The sequence below is a fragment of the Bufo gargarizans genome, chromosome 4, assembly GCF_014858855.1.
Source record: "Bufo gargarizans isolate SCDJY-AF-19 chromosome 4, ASM1485885v1, whole genome shotgun sequence".
NCBI lineage: Eukaryota > Metazoa > Chordata > Amphibia > Anura > Bufonidae > Bufo > Bufo gargarizans.
The window spans coordinates 348464255-348479195 of NC_058083.1; the positions used below are offsets into that span (position 1 = coordinate 348464255).

At 42.3% G+C, this 14941-nt stretch overlaps 1 protein-coding gene across 1 annotated transcript in view; it reads left to right on the forward strand.

The window, feature by feature from the left end:
* Positions 1-14941, forward strand: part of MOCS3 (molybdenum cofactor synthesis 3) — a 208933-nt gene that overhangs the window by 159196 nt on the left and 34796 nt on the right. The window contains exons 7-10 of the mRNA XM_044292068.1: positions 7273-7381; positions 7554-7616; positions 10994-11157; positions 11235-11282. Coding sequence (XP_044148003.1) covers positions 7273-7381; positions 7554-7616; positions 10994-11157; positions 11235-11282 — 384 coding nt within the window. The remainder of the gene's footprint in view (positions 1-7272; positions 7382-7553; positions 7617-10993; positions 11158-11234; positions 11283-14941) is intronic.

The following is a 14941-nucleotide window of genomic DNA, read 5'->3' on the forward strand; positions in this document are numbered from 1 at the left end:
CCAGGTCTTCTTCTTTTCCTGGTTACAGGAGACCAAATGCGTGGTGGGAGAAGCGCTGGTGACTAAAACTCCCAATCCGACATGCCGGGTATAGGAATTCCGAGCGATTCGCAAAAGGGGTGAAAATCCGTTCTTCCTTGATGACGGATCATCAGGGCAAAGGAGAATCCCCAGCGATAGGAAATCTGGCGGTTCCTGAGTGATGTGAGCAGAGGCTGGAGATGTCTCCTTTTCTGGAGTGTGAACCAGGATAGGTCAGGAAACAATTGCACAGGAGCGCCATCAAAGTTGCGTAGAGATCTCGCCTTAGCCATGATGGCTTCTTTAAGGGTCAAGTCGTGCACACAACAAATTACGTCCCTAGGATGTGCAGCAGAGCCCTTGGGCTTGCGTGCTCTATGAGCTCTGTCCAGCTTCATCTTATGCGAGGATGGTTGTCCCAAGATCATGTTAAATATGGCTTCCAGTGTGGCAAAGAGGTCTTCATCTCCAGTAGCCTCCGGCAGGCCCTGCACCCAAATATTTTTCCGGCAGCCTCTGTTATCCAAGTCCTCTAAATGCTGCCCCATGCCCCTGAGCACAGCTGTTTGGGCAGTAATGGATTCATGAAGAGTGGATATGTATTGCCTGGTGTCATCATGGGCATTTTCCAGGGAGTCCACCCGTCCACCACGTGTATAATATCAGTGCGAACTGCCGCAATTTAAGCTCTGCAGCCTTCTGTAACTTCAGAGATAAGAGCCCGAAAGTCTTCTTTTGTAGGAAAACGGCTAAAATAGCTTGCCCAGTGCTGTGGAGGTTTAGACAGGGCTGGGGGGACCATAACAGCGAGTGATGGGGGGTTTGGAGATCTGGCGCAGATGTCAGAAGGGAGAGAAGAGCTGCTGTCCCCTTGATCCAGCAAGGGTGGGGCTGGGGACTTCTTATTGTGCCAAGGCTCATGCAGGGGGGTCCTATGAAGGCTAGGTGCAGGGTCCACAGGGGTAGTATCTTGTCCCCTAACAGGGTCCACAGTACTTTTGCGTGGTGTCTCCCACTGAGGGGTGAATCCAGGAGCCATTATGGTGGGATCCCTCCTTTCTGCAGCAGCTGGCTGAAACTCCAGGGCAGCCGGTGAGAGCCCCAGCTCTGACCTGTGCAGACACCGTCAGCGGTAATCCAGTCCCTTGGTGAGCTCCAGAAGGGGTTTGCAGTGCTGGGCCTCTCTCACTGCTCAGAGCGCGGGAGTCAGTCGGGGGAAGGGAGGCCCTCTGTGCCTTGGTGCTGCGCGGTGGAAGCGCCAGACCTGGAGCACGATCCCAACACTGTTCGAGGGTCCTGGCAGGTGAGGGGGATGGTGGGGGGAGAGGGGTCTTTCTTTTTTCCCCATAAGAGCCGGAACAGGCGAGTCGCTGGCTAGAAAGCTGTGGTACGGGCTGGAGCTGGTTTTTCAGGCGGCCATCTCAGTCGGCATCAAGACACGCCCCCCCCCCCCCCCCCCCTCCATGATTTCTAAGTGGGAGAGCTTGCAAAATCTCAAGGTGTTCAAATACTTCTGTAACTATAACTTGAATATGTTTTAGTAAACAGGTAGTGAAAACTAAATTTGTGTCACTGTCCAAATATATATGGACCTAACTGTATCTTCCTACGGGAAGAAATAGAGCACCCATAAGGTGGAACCCCAAAACAAGCCTAAAAGATGTGCTACCTGCAACCAGAGGCTTCAGGATACATATACAAAACAATTGTGCATTGAGTGTAAATAATATAAAATAATGAAGAAAGAACAACCATCTTTACTGACGGACCAATTATAAGGGAAGAAGTGAAGATGTCAGTATCATCCCTAATGCCTTCTCCAGCAGTTATTAACACCCCTAGAGCTAAGAGACCGAGGGGGGACTTAGAATCCTACACATAGAATATGGAATTCCTGTATACTCAGTCGGATGAAGAGGGAGAGGAAGAAGGCAAAGATTTCCTACCCTCCACATCCTATGATGAGGAAAGAATATATTGCGTCTCGTCAGAAAATATGGATTCTTTACTTACTGCCATCAGAGAGCCGGTTTAATGGCAAAAAAGGGATATTTCCGATAAATCCTAATCTAAAAGAAATGATTTTGGGAGAAAGTGGAGAGGTAGCTCTTTATTCCTAGAGAATTTAAAAATCGTCTCGCCTTTGATAAGGAAGACACAAAACTGTGGGATGAAATGCCCAAAATTAATGTACCTGTGGCTAGAGTAGCAAAGAAAACGGCCATTCCCTTTGAGGACTCCTCCCAACCCAAAGATCCGATGGATCGGAAGGTCGATGGACTTGTGAGGAAGACTGGGAGACCTCCTCAGTTTTTATTAGCACATATATAGCCGGTACAGCTGTAGCAAGATCTATGCTCTTATGGTTGACCCAGCTGGAGAACCATTTAAAAATGGGGACTCCGATAGAAGATATCTTAGAATCCCTTCCCTTACTAAAAATGACAACAGCATTTTTAGCTGATTCCTCAGCTGAGTCAGATTTGCCACCAGAAATGGAGCTCTCTCAAACTCAGCTAGAAGGGCCCTATGGCTCAAAAATTGGTCAGGGGACATAAAAAAACAAGTTATGTGCGATTCCCTTTTCAGGAGCATTTGTCCTGTTTTGGACAAAATACTTGAGAAGGCTTCAGATACAAAGAAGGGCTTCCTGGAAGAAAGACCCAAAAAGTTTTTTTTGTGTGAAATTCTAACCCAAAAAAAAAAGTCTAAATACAAAGGGAAGTCAGAAAGCTGGTCTTACCCTAAAGGAGGAAAAGGAAGGAGGTTTTCGCTTAACCCCAGCAGCTCCTAAAATAAGCAATGACGCCAGAACATTGGGAGGAAGATTAAAGTCCTTCCAGCTTGGTTTCAAATAATGCAGAATCAGTGGGTATTGCAGATAACACAAGAAGGGTACAAGATAGAAAGAATTTTTGTCAATTCCTCAAGAAAAATATACGGTGACAAACTACGGAAAAGATACGGTTCAGCAAAACTTACTAAAGGACCTTATGAAATGTAAAAAAAATCGGAATAGTCCGGGTGCCAAGGAACCAAGAAGGAAATGGATATTATTCGAAGCTCTTTCTAATAAATAAAAAAAAGCCAGACGGAACATTCTGATAAATTTAAAACTGCTGAACAAATGGAAAAAAATACAGTAGTTTTAAGATGGAGTCTATCCAGTCCACAATACCTCAGTTTTTTTCCGGGGGCAGCCATGTGCCATTCCACCCAAATTACAAAAAATATTTGATTCGCAATATGGGAAGAAGGGGAAATGAAGCTATCAATTTTTTGCTTGCCATTCGGGATATCCTCTGCCCCCCCGGGTATTTGCAAAGTTAATAAAAGAAATCATAGCCTTTCTCAGACATAAAGAGATAAAAATAGTTCCATAACTAGACCATTTTCGACTGATCGCAGATTCAGCTCAGTTATTTCCCTCCTGCAGAATTTAGGATGGATTCTAAATGTGGATTAGATTTTGTACTGGATACCAGGAAAATATTTTTAGGGACTTTATTGGATTCCACACTGCAGAGGTCCTTCCTTCCACAAAACGGACAAAAAGACCTGAGGAAGAAGATCGAGGCCTTTCATAGTAAGTCGGTATGCACAATAAGGGAAGCAATGAGTATGTTAGGTTTATGACAGCCTGTGTTGCGACAGTCCCATGGGGCCTGTTCCACTCAAGAGCATTACAAAAAATTATCCTTTCAGTATGGGACAGAGACCATCAGTCCTTGAATCAAAAGATCCAGATCAAAGAGGAAGGTTTGAGTTCTTTGGAATGGTGGAAGAAATCAGAGAATCTCACGGAAGGAGTTCCTTTGGTCTTCTATCCTGGCTCCCAAGCCTGGAATCTGTGTATTGACAACAATATAGGGATTTAAGCTCTATCTTTCCAGTAAATAAATAGAAAATCCTCAAACTATTGGGAACTCCAAGCAGTATGGGACACCCTGAACCCAGGAGAAAATATCTTATTGGGAAACCATGTAAGGATCCTGTCGGACTACATGAGAACTGTGGCGTTTCTCGAACACCAAGGAGGGACGAGATACCTTCTACTTCAACATCTTTCCCACCAGATTTTTATTTGGGCAGAAAAAAAAGCCTTGTCAATATCGGCAGTCCTTCTAAAGGGATCAGAAAATCAGGCCACGGACTTCTTAAGCAGACACCGTTTGGACCCAAGCAAATGGTCTCTGAACAGGTAGGTATTTCAGAATCTGACAGAGAAATGGGATATCCCCAATTAGACCTGTTTGCTACAAGGGAAAACATGCAAGTAAGGTTTCTTGGACAGAGTAATGTCAACCTTACAAAAAGCCATAAACAGGTACCATCTGCAATTTATTTTTTAAAAAATGTTGCTCCTTGGATAGTAACAAAGAATGAAAATCCACTATCCCCAAAATTGGTGGATATTCTAAATTTTCTTCAAGAAGGTTTTGATAAACTCAGACTGAGTACCCTTCAAGTACAGGTGGCAGCACTAAGTTTGTTCCTGAATTGTTCCCTAGCAAAAAACTGGTGGGTGAGCAGGTTTATAAAAGCAGCCACAAGGATTAGACCAACTTTAAAAACATCAGTCCCTATTTGGGACTTAACGGACTTAACGGTAGATCCTAATGGTTTGATTATTGAACCATTTGGACTAATACAAAACATTTCTATAAAACCTCTATCCCTAAAAACTTTTTTATTTTTATTTTTTTGAAGCAATAAAATCGGCCTGCAGAATAGGAGAAATCCAAGCTTTAACCATTAGGGAACCTTACCTTAAAATTCTAGATGATAGTCATCATAAAATAAAATCCTGCTTTCTTTCCTAAAGTAGTCTCCTCTTCCCATCTAAAGCAAGAAATGATATTACCTTTCTATTGTGTGGATCCAAAGAATGACAAAAGATTTCACATGTTGGACGTCACTTTTAGCACTTATTATGACTGGTTCTAAAGCTATTATGGTAATTCAGTTCCTTCAGAGTAGCCCATTGTGCCCCCTTTATAGTAGTAGTGCCCTCTGTGTCGCCTTCGTAGAAGTAAAGCAGAGGACCTTGTGTGTGTGTATATGCAGCAGAGGACCTTGTGTGTGTGTATATGCAGCAGAGGACCTTGTGTGTGTATATGCAGCAGAGGACCTTGCGTGTGTATATGCAGCAGAGGACCTTGTGTGTGTATATGCAGCAGAGGACCTTGTGTGTGTATATGCAGCAGAGGACCTTGTGTGTGTATATGCAGCAGAGGACCTTGTGTGTGTATATCTACAGTTGAAAATTGGAAAAGTTGCTGCTTAAGTTTTTATAATAGCAATTTGCATATACTCCAGAATGTTATGAAGAGTGATCAGATGAATTGCATAGTCCTTCTTTGCCATGAAAATTAACTTAATCCCCCCCAAAAAACTTTCCGCTGCTTTTCATTGCTGTCATTAAAGGACCTGCTGAGATCATTTCAGTAATCGTCTTGTTAACTCAGGTGAGAATGTTGACGAGCACAAGGCTGGAGATCATTATGTCAGGCTGATTGGGTTAAAATGGCATACTTGACCTGTTAAAAGGAGGGTGATGCTTGATATCATTGTTCTTCCATCGTTAACCATGGTGACCTGCAAAGAAACGCGTGCAGCCATCATTGCATTGCATAAAAATGGCTTCACAGGCAAGGATTGGCTACTAAATGGCTACTAAGATTGCACCTCAATCAACAATTTATAGGATCATCAAGAACTTCAAAGAAAGAGGTTAAATTCTTGTTAAGGCTTCAGGGCGTCCAAGAAAGTCCAGCAAGCACCAGGATAGTCTCCTAAAGAGGATTTAGCTGCGGGATCGGAGTGCCACCAGTGCAGAGCATGCTCAGGAATGGCAGCAGGCAGGTGTGAGCGCATCTGCACGCACAGTGAGGCGAAGACTTTTGGAAGATGGCCTGGTGTCAAGAAGGGGAGCAAAGAAGTCACTTCTCTCCCAAAAAAAGCATCAGGGACAGATTGATCTTCTGCAGCATCCTGAGACCATTCATGTGTGGGGTTGCTTCTCATCCAAGTGAGTGGGCTCACTCACAATTTTGCCCAAAAACACAGCCATGAATAAAGAATAGTACCAAAACACCCTCCAACAGCAACTTCATCCAACAACAGTTTGGTGAAGAACAATGCATTTTCCAGCATGATGGAGCACCGTGCCATAAGGCAAAAGTGATAACTAAGTGGCTCGGGAACCAAAACGTTGACATTTTGTGTCCATGGCCTGGAAACTCTCCAGATCTTAATCCCATTGAGCTTGTGGTCAATCCTCAAGAGGCAGATGGACAAACAAAAACCCACTAATTCTGACAAACTCCAAAAAGTGATTGTGAAAGAATGGGTTGCTATCAGTCAGGAATTGGCCCAGAAGTTGATTGAGAGCATGCCCAGTCGAATTGCAGAGGTCCTGAAAAAGAAGGGCCAACACTGCAAATACTGACTCTTTACATAAATGTCTTTGCCTTTGAAATGTATGAAGTGTGTGTAATTATATTTCACTAAATCACAGAAACAACTGAAACAAAGATCTAAAAGCAGTTTAGCAGCAAACTTTGTGAAAACTAATATTTGTGTAATTCTCAAAACCTTTGGCCACGACTGTATATGTAAGACAGCAAGAAAGCTGGCTTACATTTAGAACTGGGGGAGGATCCACCAAAGTTATGTAGAGGCCGATGCCTCTTCATAACTTCAGTGGAAACCCCACCAGATTAGGGGTTTATTAAGACTGACGGCTAAAACGGTGGTTTTAATAAATGTGCCCCTAAGAGTGCATTCACATGACTATATTTTCGTTCTGCGTCCAGTCTGATTTCCATTTTCTCTCCACATCCATTCGGCGCAGCAGCATATTGTTTGTTTTGCAGACAAGAAAAGGTATTTTTTCCTGCAGAAAGTGCGGAATACACACTGACCGCAAAGCGCACACTGTTTTGTGAATGCACCCAAAGGTTAACAAGAGCTGACCAAAACTATTAATCCCCTCTATACTAGACTCCCAACATTAGTGACCTTGACCCCTCCATTTCTTTAAACCACCATGGTAGGTTTAATAAGTAGAATATTTTTTCTATTTTCTGTTGTCCAAACCTTGACTGAGTTTAATAGTCTGAAAAATGCAGTAGTTTATTTTCAGCCTTGAATGTCTTACATCGGAATGACCTAACGATTTGCTATGTTCTAAAACAAAACATCAGAATTTATTCAAATTATTTATTAAAATAAGTTTTCTCTCTTTAGCTTACAGTGTATAATCATAAAGGAGGGCCATGTTACCGGTGCTTATTTCCAGTGCCTCCACCTGCAGAGACTGTGACTAACTGTGCAGATGGTGGTGTTCTTGGCATTGGTAAGTGTATATAAAAATTTTCATTATTTCATATTCTTGTTGAAAATATTTGCTTAATTTCTTAGCTTCTGCAAATATTGTTATTTTTAGATCAGGTTGTCTTCCACTTTTTTTTTTATATATAAATCTTTACTACTATTTATTTGAAACAATTTGTAAATGTTTGTTTCAGTACCTGGAATAATGGGCTGCATGCAAGCTTTGGAAGTGTTCAAGCTAGCATCTGGAATGGACTGTATCCTTTACTATAAATTCAGTTGAGTTATATTGCGATTTTAAATATTTTGAAAACTTAAAGGCTATGTACACCATGTACATGCAATTTTCTTTTACTATTGCATTGTACTCATTTTGAGCTAAAACTCATTTTTTTCAGTTGGTCTTTATAAAAAAAAAAAAATTGGGAGCCCTTTTATCTGTAGAGTCTTGAGAATCTCTAGTAGCATTCTGTCTGTTTTCACTCTCTTCCGTCGGGCAGCTCAGCTCCTTATCTCTGACCTCCTAAACAGTCATTATACAGTAGCTTAGTTCTTTTGACCTTTTAGTGATTGAGTGTATTTACATCAACAGATTATCTGACCAATTTCCGTCCAATCAGACCAATAGTTGGTGTGTATAACAAAAGATCTGTGTGTGTGTAAATGGCCATCTGTCCAATGATTGGTCAGAAAATCTGTCAGATACAGTAATCTGTTAGTGTAAATGCACCAGATGAGGGTTATTAGATGATCGGCACAAACTAACAGTAGGCTTCACGCAGCTAGACAAACCCTTTGCCCTTTATGAATATTTTGAATAAAGACAGATTGAAAAAAATATATTTTTAGCTCAAAATGAATAAAATGCCGTCCTAAAACAAAATGCCCCCAAAGGTGTATGTAGCCTTAACACTTTCGCTACCAACAGCATAAATGTATGGCACTGGAGCGATAGGTAAACATGACACCCGCCCGCTGGCTCGCGCTTGGCCTGTGGGTTTCTACTATTTCAAAGACCCACGGCTAATGACCGCGACCGGCAATAGGCCCAATCGCGGTCATTAAAACCTTTTTAGATGCTGTGATCAAGTGTGATCACGAAATCTAAAATCTCAAAAACCCAGAAGTGGGCTTCTTACCGGCATCCTCTGTGGCCAATGAGGATGACGATAATTGAATTCAATACGCTGGGTCTCTCTGTAGAGACCCAGCATATTGGAACTGCAATTCTTATTTTGGCCAGGAGATGGCAGGCCAACATAAGAAATGTTCAATTCTGCTCTAGTCATAGATCTATATGAAACTTGATGTTACAGAATAAAAAAATAAAAGTGAATCTTAATCCATAGGAATTTGTTTCCTTTTTGTTTCCCTGTGGGATGCCTAATTTTTTCCTTTTTGCTGACTTTTTTTATTTTTGTCTATCTTTTGGTTCTCTTATTGGCAAATCATTGAGGTGATTGAGGGCAGGATCCACCGTGTGTCTGTATCATTTTGTCACTCAGTTCATATTTCTTGTACTTGTTTTATATTATGTTTTGTAAACCCCTTTCATATGTACAGCACCCTGGTATATATTAACATTTAAAATTACTTATAATAATGTGCCTTAAAGGGGTATTTCGGTAAAGGTTCTGACCTACAGGTCGATGCCATGGTAATTTATGAGGAAACACAGTGGGTAGCAGAGTAAGAAAACTAGTTTTCTAACTACAGAACAGTAAATATGTGAAATTTACATTATATTAGGTAATTATTGATGATGAATTAGTCAAAAACATAAGTTAGATTTAACCGGAATACCTCTTTAAATGTCTAAGATTTGAGTACTTATCAAATAAACCGATAAGAGAAGTTAGAAAAAGCTTTTCACAGTAATACGTCTTCTTTTTTTTCTTCTTTTTTTATGGTTCGTCTGTTTTAAGTAGCAATGTGACATGTTATTCAGAGGATCACATGAGCTTTTTTAGTCTTAAAGCGATCATGTGAAGCATTGTTTTCAGTCTTAACGGGATCATATGAGGTTTGTTAACATTCTTGGCATACTGTAGCAGGACACTGCAAAGAGTTGTGTGCTTAAATGGGGAGTTTTGAATTCCAAAATAATAATTTGAGTACTTATGAGCTAACAGATAACATTCATCCTGGTTGTCTTAGCACATAATGAACATTAAATGTACCTGCACACCTTGAGTATTACATGTAGATGTTGTGCACCAAATCTGCAGCATAGTACATTTAACATTTCAGTGCATAAATCAATCTACAGTGTGAGTCTAGAAATCTTCATCATGTTCATTGATTGTTTAGGGTTTTAATGCAGATTCCACCTTTTTTGCAATGCAAATACAGATTTTAAACATAGAAACATAGAATGAGTCGGCAGATAAGAACCATTTGGCCCATCTAGTCTGCCCAAGTTCATATTTCTTGTACTTGTTTTATATTATGTTTTTTAAACCCCTTTCATATGTACAGCACCGTGGTATATATTAACATTTAAACATTTTGTTGCCGAAAATACAGTGAAATATGTAATAAAATCAACATAAAATACACTGCTATGTGCATGTACCCCAACAGTGTTAAGTGTTCACAGTCACCTCTCCATTGGTTCTTTGACCTGATATAATGTTTGGCAGCCACCTTACTAGGGGCACAGGGGGTATTTGAACGGAATAATTTGGCTAACATTTATCTAATATACACTCACCTAAAGAATTATTAGGAACACCTGTTCTATTTCTCATTAATGCGATTATCTAGTCAACCAATCACATGGCAGTTGCTTCAATGCATGTAGGGTTGTGGTCCTGGTCATGACAATATCCTGAACTCCAAACTGAATGTCAGAATGGGCAAGAAAGGTGGGCTACAACAGCAGAAGACCCCACCGGGTACCACTCATCTCCACTACAAATAGGAAAAAGGGGCTACAATTTGCACGAGCTCACCAAAATTGGACTGTTGAAGACTGGAAAAATGTTGCCTGGTCTGATGAGTCTCGATTTCTGTTGAGACATTCAAATGGTAGAGTCCGAATGTGGCATAAACAGAATGAGAACATGTATCCATCATGCCTTGTTACCACTGTGCAGGCTGGTGGTGGTGGTGTAATGGTGTGGGGATGTTTTCTGGGCACACTTTAGGCCCCTTAGTGCCAATTGGCCATCGTATAAATGCCACGGGCTACCTGAGCATTGTTTCTGACCATGTCCATCCCTTCATGACCACCATGTACCCATCCTCTGATGGCTACTTCCAGCAGGATAATGCACCATGTCACTAAGCTCGAATCATTTCAAATTGGTTTCTTGAACATGACAATGAGTTCACTGTACTAAAATGGCCCCCACAGTCACCAGATCTCAACCCAATGCTATCCTATCAATTTGGGCCAACATTTCTAAAGAATGCTATCAGCACCTTGTTGAATCAATGCCACGTGGAATTAGGGCAGTTCTGAAGGCAAAAGGGGGTCCAACACCGTATTAGTATGGTGTTCCTAATAATTCTTTAGGTGAGTGTATATGACCATCTTTGATCCTTTGTTTGGAAAAGGTTTTCACACTGAAAGCAGGTTTTGGAACTTGTGATACAGAAATCCATGTACTCCTTAACTGTTTACTTTTAGCATCTTTTAGTGGTATTATGCTCATGTTTGATGCTCTAGATGGGCGTTTTCGCAACATAAGGATTCGTGGCAAAAAATCTGACTGTGCAGTTTGCGGCAATAATTCGGAACTACAAATCCTTAGGGACTATGAGGCTTTCTGTGGTTCGTCGGCTTCAGATAAGGTTCTTAAAATCCCCTTATTTTGCATAATTGCAGTCTAAACTTTTTTCCACTATATTAACTGCTTTTTGTTTTCCAGTGCAGAACATTAACATTATTGTCTGGTGAAGAAAGGCTAACCGTTCAGGTAAGAAACCCAGGAATTACTATAATGAAATAATCAGTATTCAGTTACTTTCCTCATTGTTCTACTGCAACTTATTCTAAGGTCTGTCTTTAATAAAAAAAACTAAAACTAAAAACCTTATACTTTCTCATAATGACCAAAAAACTGACAAACACATGTGTCCCAAGTGGAGATGAGTGAATCTGTTTTGCCTGTGAGGTGTCCCCCTGCCGCTTGATTGATAGGGCTGGACATCTAGCCCTTTCCTGACAATCTCACTCCTGCACTGCTGCCCTGAGTAGTGCTGCAAGTTTGCAGAAGTTCTCCTTTTGCTACCGTAGCGGCGCAAGAACAGTTGCTGTTTCGGAAGCAGAAGTACAGCTTCTGTACTTCTGCCAGTACTCGGAGCAGCAGCACAGGTGAAAGAGTAACAGGGTCAGGTAAGATGAAGAACATCTCTAGTGCCAGGGCTTCAACCATTTTCTTTTTATTTTTTTTCTTCTGTCTGCAAAATCTTCAGTTTCTTTGTGTCAGGACCTTCCCCTCTGTGTGCATTAAAATACATATAATGTACAGTCCACCCGTTGCCTTTCCAAACAGTTTTAATGGTGTTAATGACCAAGCCCTATTTTCAAATCTGACATGTCTCATGTTATGTGGTAATAACTTTGGAAGGTGTTTGCTTATCTAAGCCATTCTAAAATTGTTTTCTAGTGACAGATTGTACTTCATGTTAGTAGTAAATTTGAGTTGATATGTTTTACCTTTATTTCTAAAATGATCCAAAATGTACAGAAAATTTGATAAGTTAGCAATTTTAGAAATGTGAATTTCACTGCTTTTAAGACTGAAAGCGATGCCTAATAAAATAGTCATTATTTTAAATTCCCCATATGTCTACTTCATGTTTGCATTATTTTGTAAATGTCATTTTATTTTATTAGGACATTAGAAAGCTTCGAATTTTAGAATCAATTTTTTAAAATGTGAAGACATTTTTTAAAACTGACTTTAACCCCTTAAGGACCCATGACGTATATGTACGTCATCTCTGGCCGGGACTTAAGGACCAGAGAAGTACATGTACGTCATAGTGATCGGGCGGGTGCAGGAGCTGCGCCTGCCCGATCAGCAGCAGGGGTCTGGCAGACACTAATAGCCGGACCCCTGCTTCATGCGCTGGCATCGGTGAAATCACTGATGTCGGAGCATTAACCCCTGCACAGCCGCTGTCAGCGCTGACCGCGGCATGTGCTAAATCCATGCAGCAAGGAAGCAGCCATTGGGTCCCAGCTCTGCTGTGACGGAGACCCGATGGCATGGAAGTCAGCACGATGCTTTCCTTAGGAATCGTGGCTGCCTTCTGGGAGAGCCTGTGAGATCCAGCCCCCTGGATCTCCAAAGCAGGAAGGCTGTAAGTGTATTACAGTGTGTAATACACTTACAGCCAGTGCATCATAATACAGAAGTATTGTGATGCATTGTAAAGGGGATCAGACCCCCAAAAGTTGAAGTCCCAGAGTGGGACAAAAAATAAAGTGAAATAAAGTTTTCCCAAAAAAATATTAAAAAGTTTCAAGTAGGGCTGCACGATATGGGAATTTTGTGCGATTGCGATTAGGGCCCTTAAAATTGCGATAACGATATGCGATGCTATATTTTAAAGGAATTGTCCTAGAGGTCTATTTGCTTGGATTTTCCCATATGAGCCGCTTACGCGGCTGGGTATGACATAGTTATGGGGGATCTGTGGATGACGCTGTGTTGTGGGGGATCTGTGGATGACGCTGTGTTGTGGGGGATCTGTGGATGACGCTGTGTTGTGGGGGATCTGTGGATGACGCTGTGTTGTGGGGGATCTGTGGAGGGCGCTGTGTTGTGGGGGATCTGTGGAGGGCGCTGTGTTGTGGGGGATCTGTGCAGGGCGCTGTGTTGTGGAGGATCTGTGGAGGGCGCTGTGTTGTGGGGGATCTGTGGAGGGCGCTGTGTTGTGGGGGATCTGTGGAGGACGCTGTGTTGTGGGGGATCTGTGGAGGACGCTGTTATATGGGGGATCTGTGGAGGACGCTGTTATATTTTTAGGTTATTTACCTTTTTCAATCACTTTTTATTTCTTTTTTTGGGAGGTGAGGTGTGCAAAAACTGCATTTCCCCGGCTCCTCCTCAACGACACTGACAGGAGGATGTCCCCGCACCCTGGACATGAAACAACACTGGAGCTCCAGATTAAAAAGGCCTTCTCTCCTTACCTAAGCCAGTGTTGTTTCCTGTCCACGGATAGCGCAGATGCTCCTGCTAGGACTATGAAGACTACCACAAAGCGTTACTGTTTTCCCAGGATTAGGAGGGCCGCTGCAGAGGTCGGAGGTTCCGGGGATGCCTTGTCTCCCTTCTCAGAACCTTTGGCTTAAGCCCTTCTGTTGAAGATAGCCCCGGGCTTCTTAGGTCCCTTGCAGACGACCATTGATCACACTGCTAGTCCGCAGCGCAGCACCCGGCCTGAACTCGCAGCCGGGGGTCACATAGCATTAGAGTTGTTGCGATACCAATTTTTTTTTTCTATTTTGATACCATAAAAAAGTATTGCGATAATCGATACCATTCAATACCACACAAACAAATGAACCAAGAAAGCCACGTGCATTCCGCATTTTAAAAAATGGCGAATCACGCAATTTTTATTTATTTTTTCTGTTCCGCCGTTCACTGCATAGATTTTTTTTATATTTTAATAGTTTGGACTTTTCGGTCGTGGCGATATGTGATATGTTTATTTATTGTTTATATATTTTATATGTGAAATTGGGGAAGGGGGTGATTCATACTTAATATTTTGGTGTGGTTTTTTTAACACTTTTTATTTAATAACTATTTTCCCCCTTAGGGGCTAGAACCTGGGATCTTTTCATCCCTTGTCCTATTCACCCGGTCTCTCCCTCCCCCTGTGCTGCCACCAATGAGGAGAGAGGGGCGGGCGCACTGTGCCACCAATTATAGGACTTTTCCTGGGCCCAGACTTTAAGTATTAGACTACACAGAGCGGCGCCCAGAGATGTCCCAGTACTTACTATTATTCCTGGGCACCGCTCCGTTCGCCCGCCGTGCCCCATTACTGTATCCTGCTCCGTGTGGTAATTACTATCGGAGCAATGGATAGGAGTCATCAGCTTCTCTCCTGGGCGTTTCTTCTCCCTGGGCTGCGTTGCGACTGGACAGCGCTACAGCCAGGGAGAAGGAACACCCACTAGAGAAGTTGATGTCTCCTCCCCATTGCTCCGATAGTAATTACCATACTGAGCAGGAGACAGTAATAGGGCACAGCGGGCGAACGGAGCGGTGCCCAGAAATAATAGTAAGTGCTGGGACATCTCTGGGCGCCGCTTTATGTAGCCTGATACTTAAAGTCTGGACCCAGGAAAAGTCCTATAATTGGTGGCACAGTGTGCCCGCCCCTCTCTCCTCATTGGTGGCAGCACAGGGGGAGGGAGAGACCGCTTCCTTCTCCCCTGTGCTGCTGAGGGAACATGAACGCGCTGAGAGCAGTGCAGGCCAGTATCGAAAAAATGGAAATTGGGTATCAAAATTTTGATACCCGCAACAACCCTACATAGCATTATATTGATTTATGATGCAATGTAACCCTTACATTATGCCAGTGTTATCCAATACATTCCAGAACT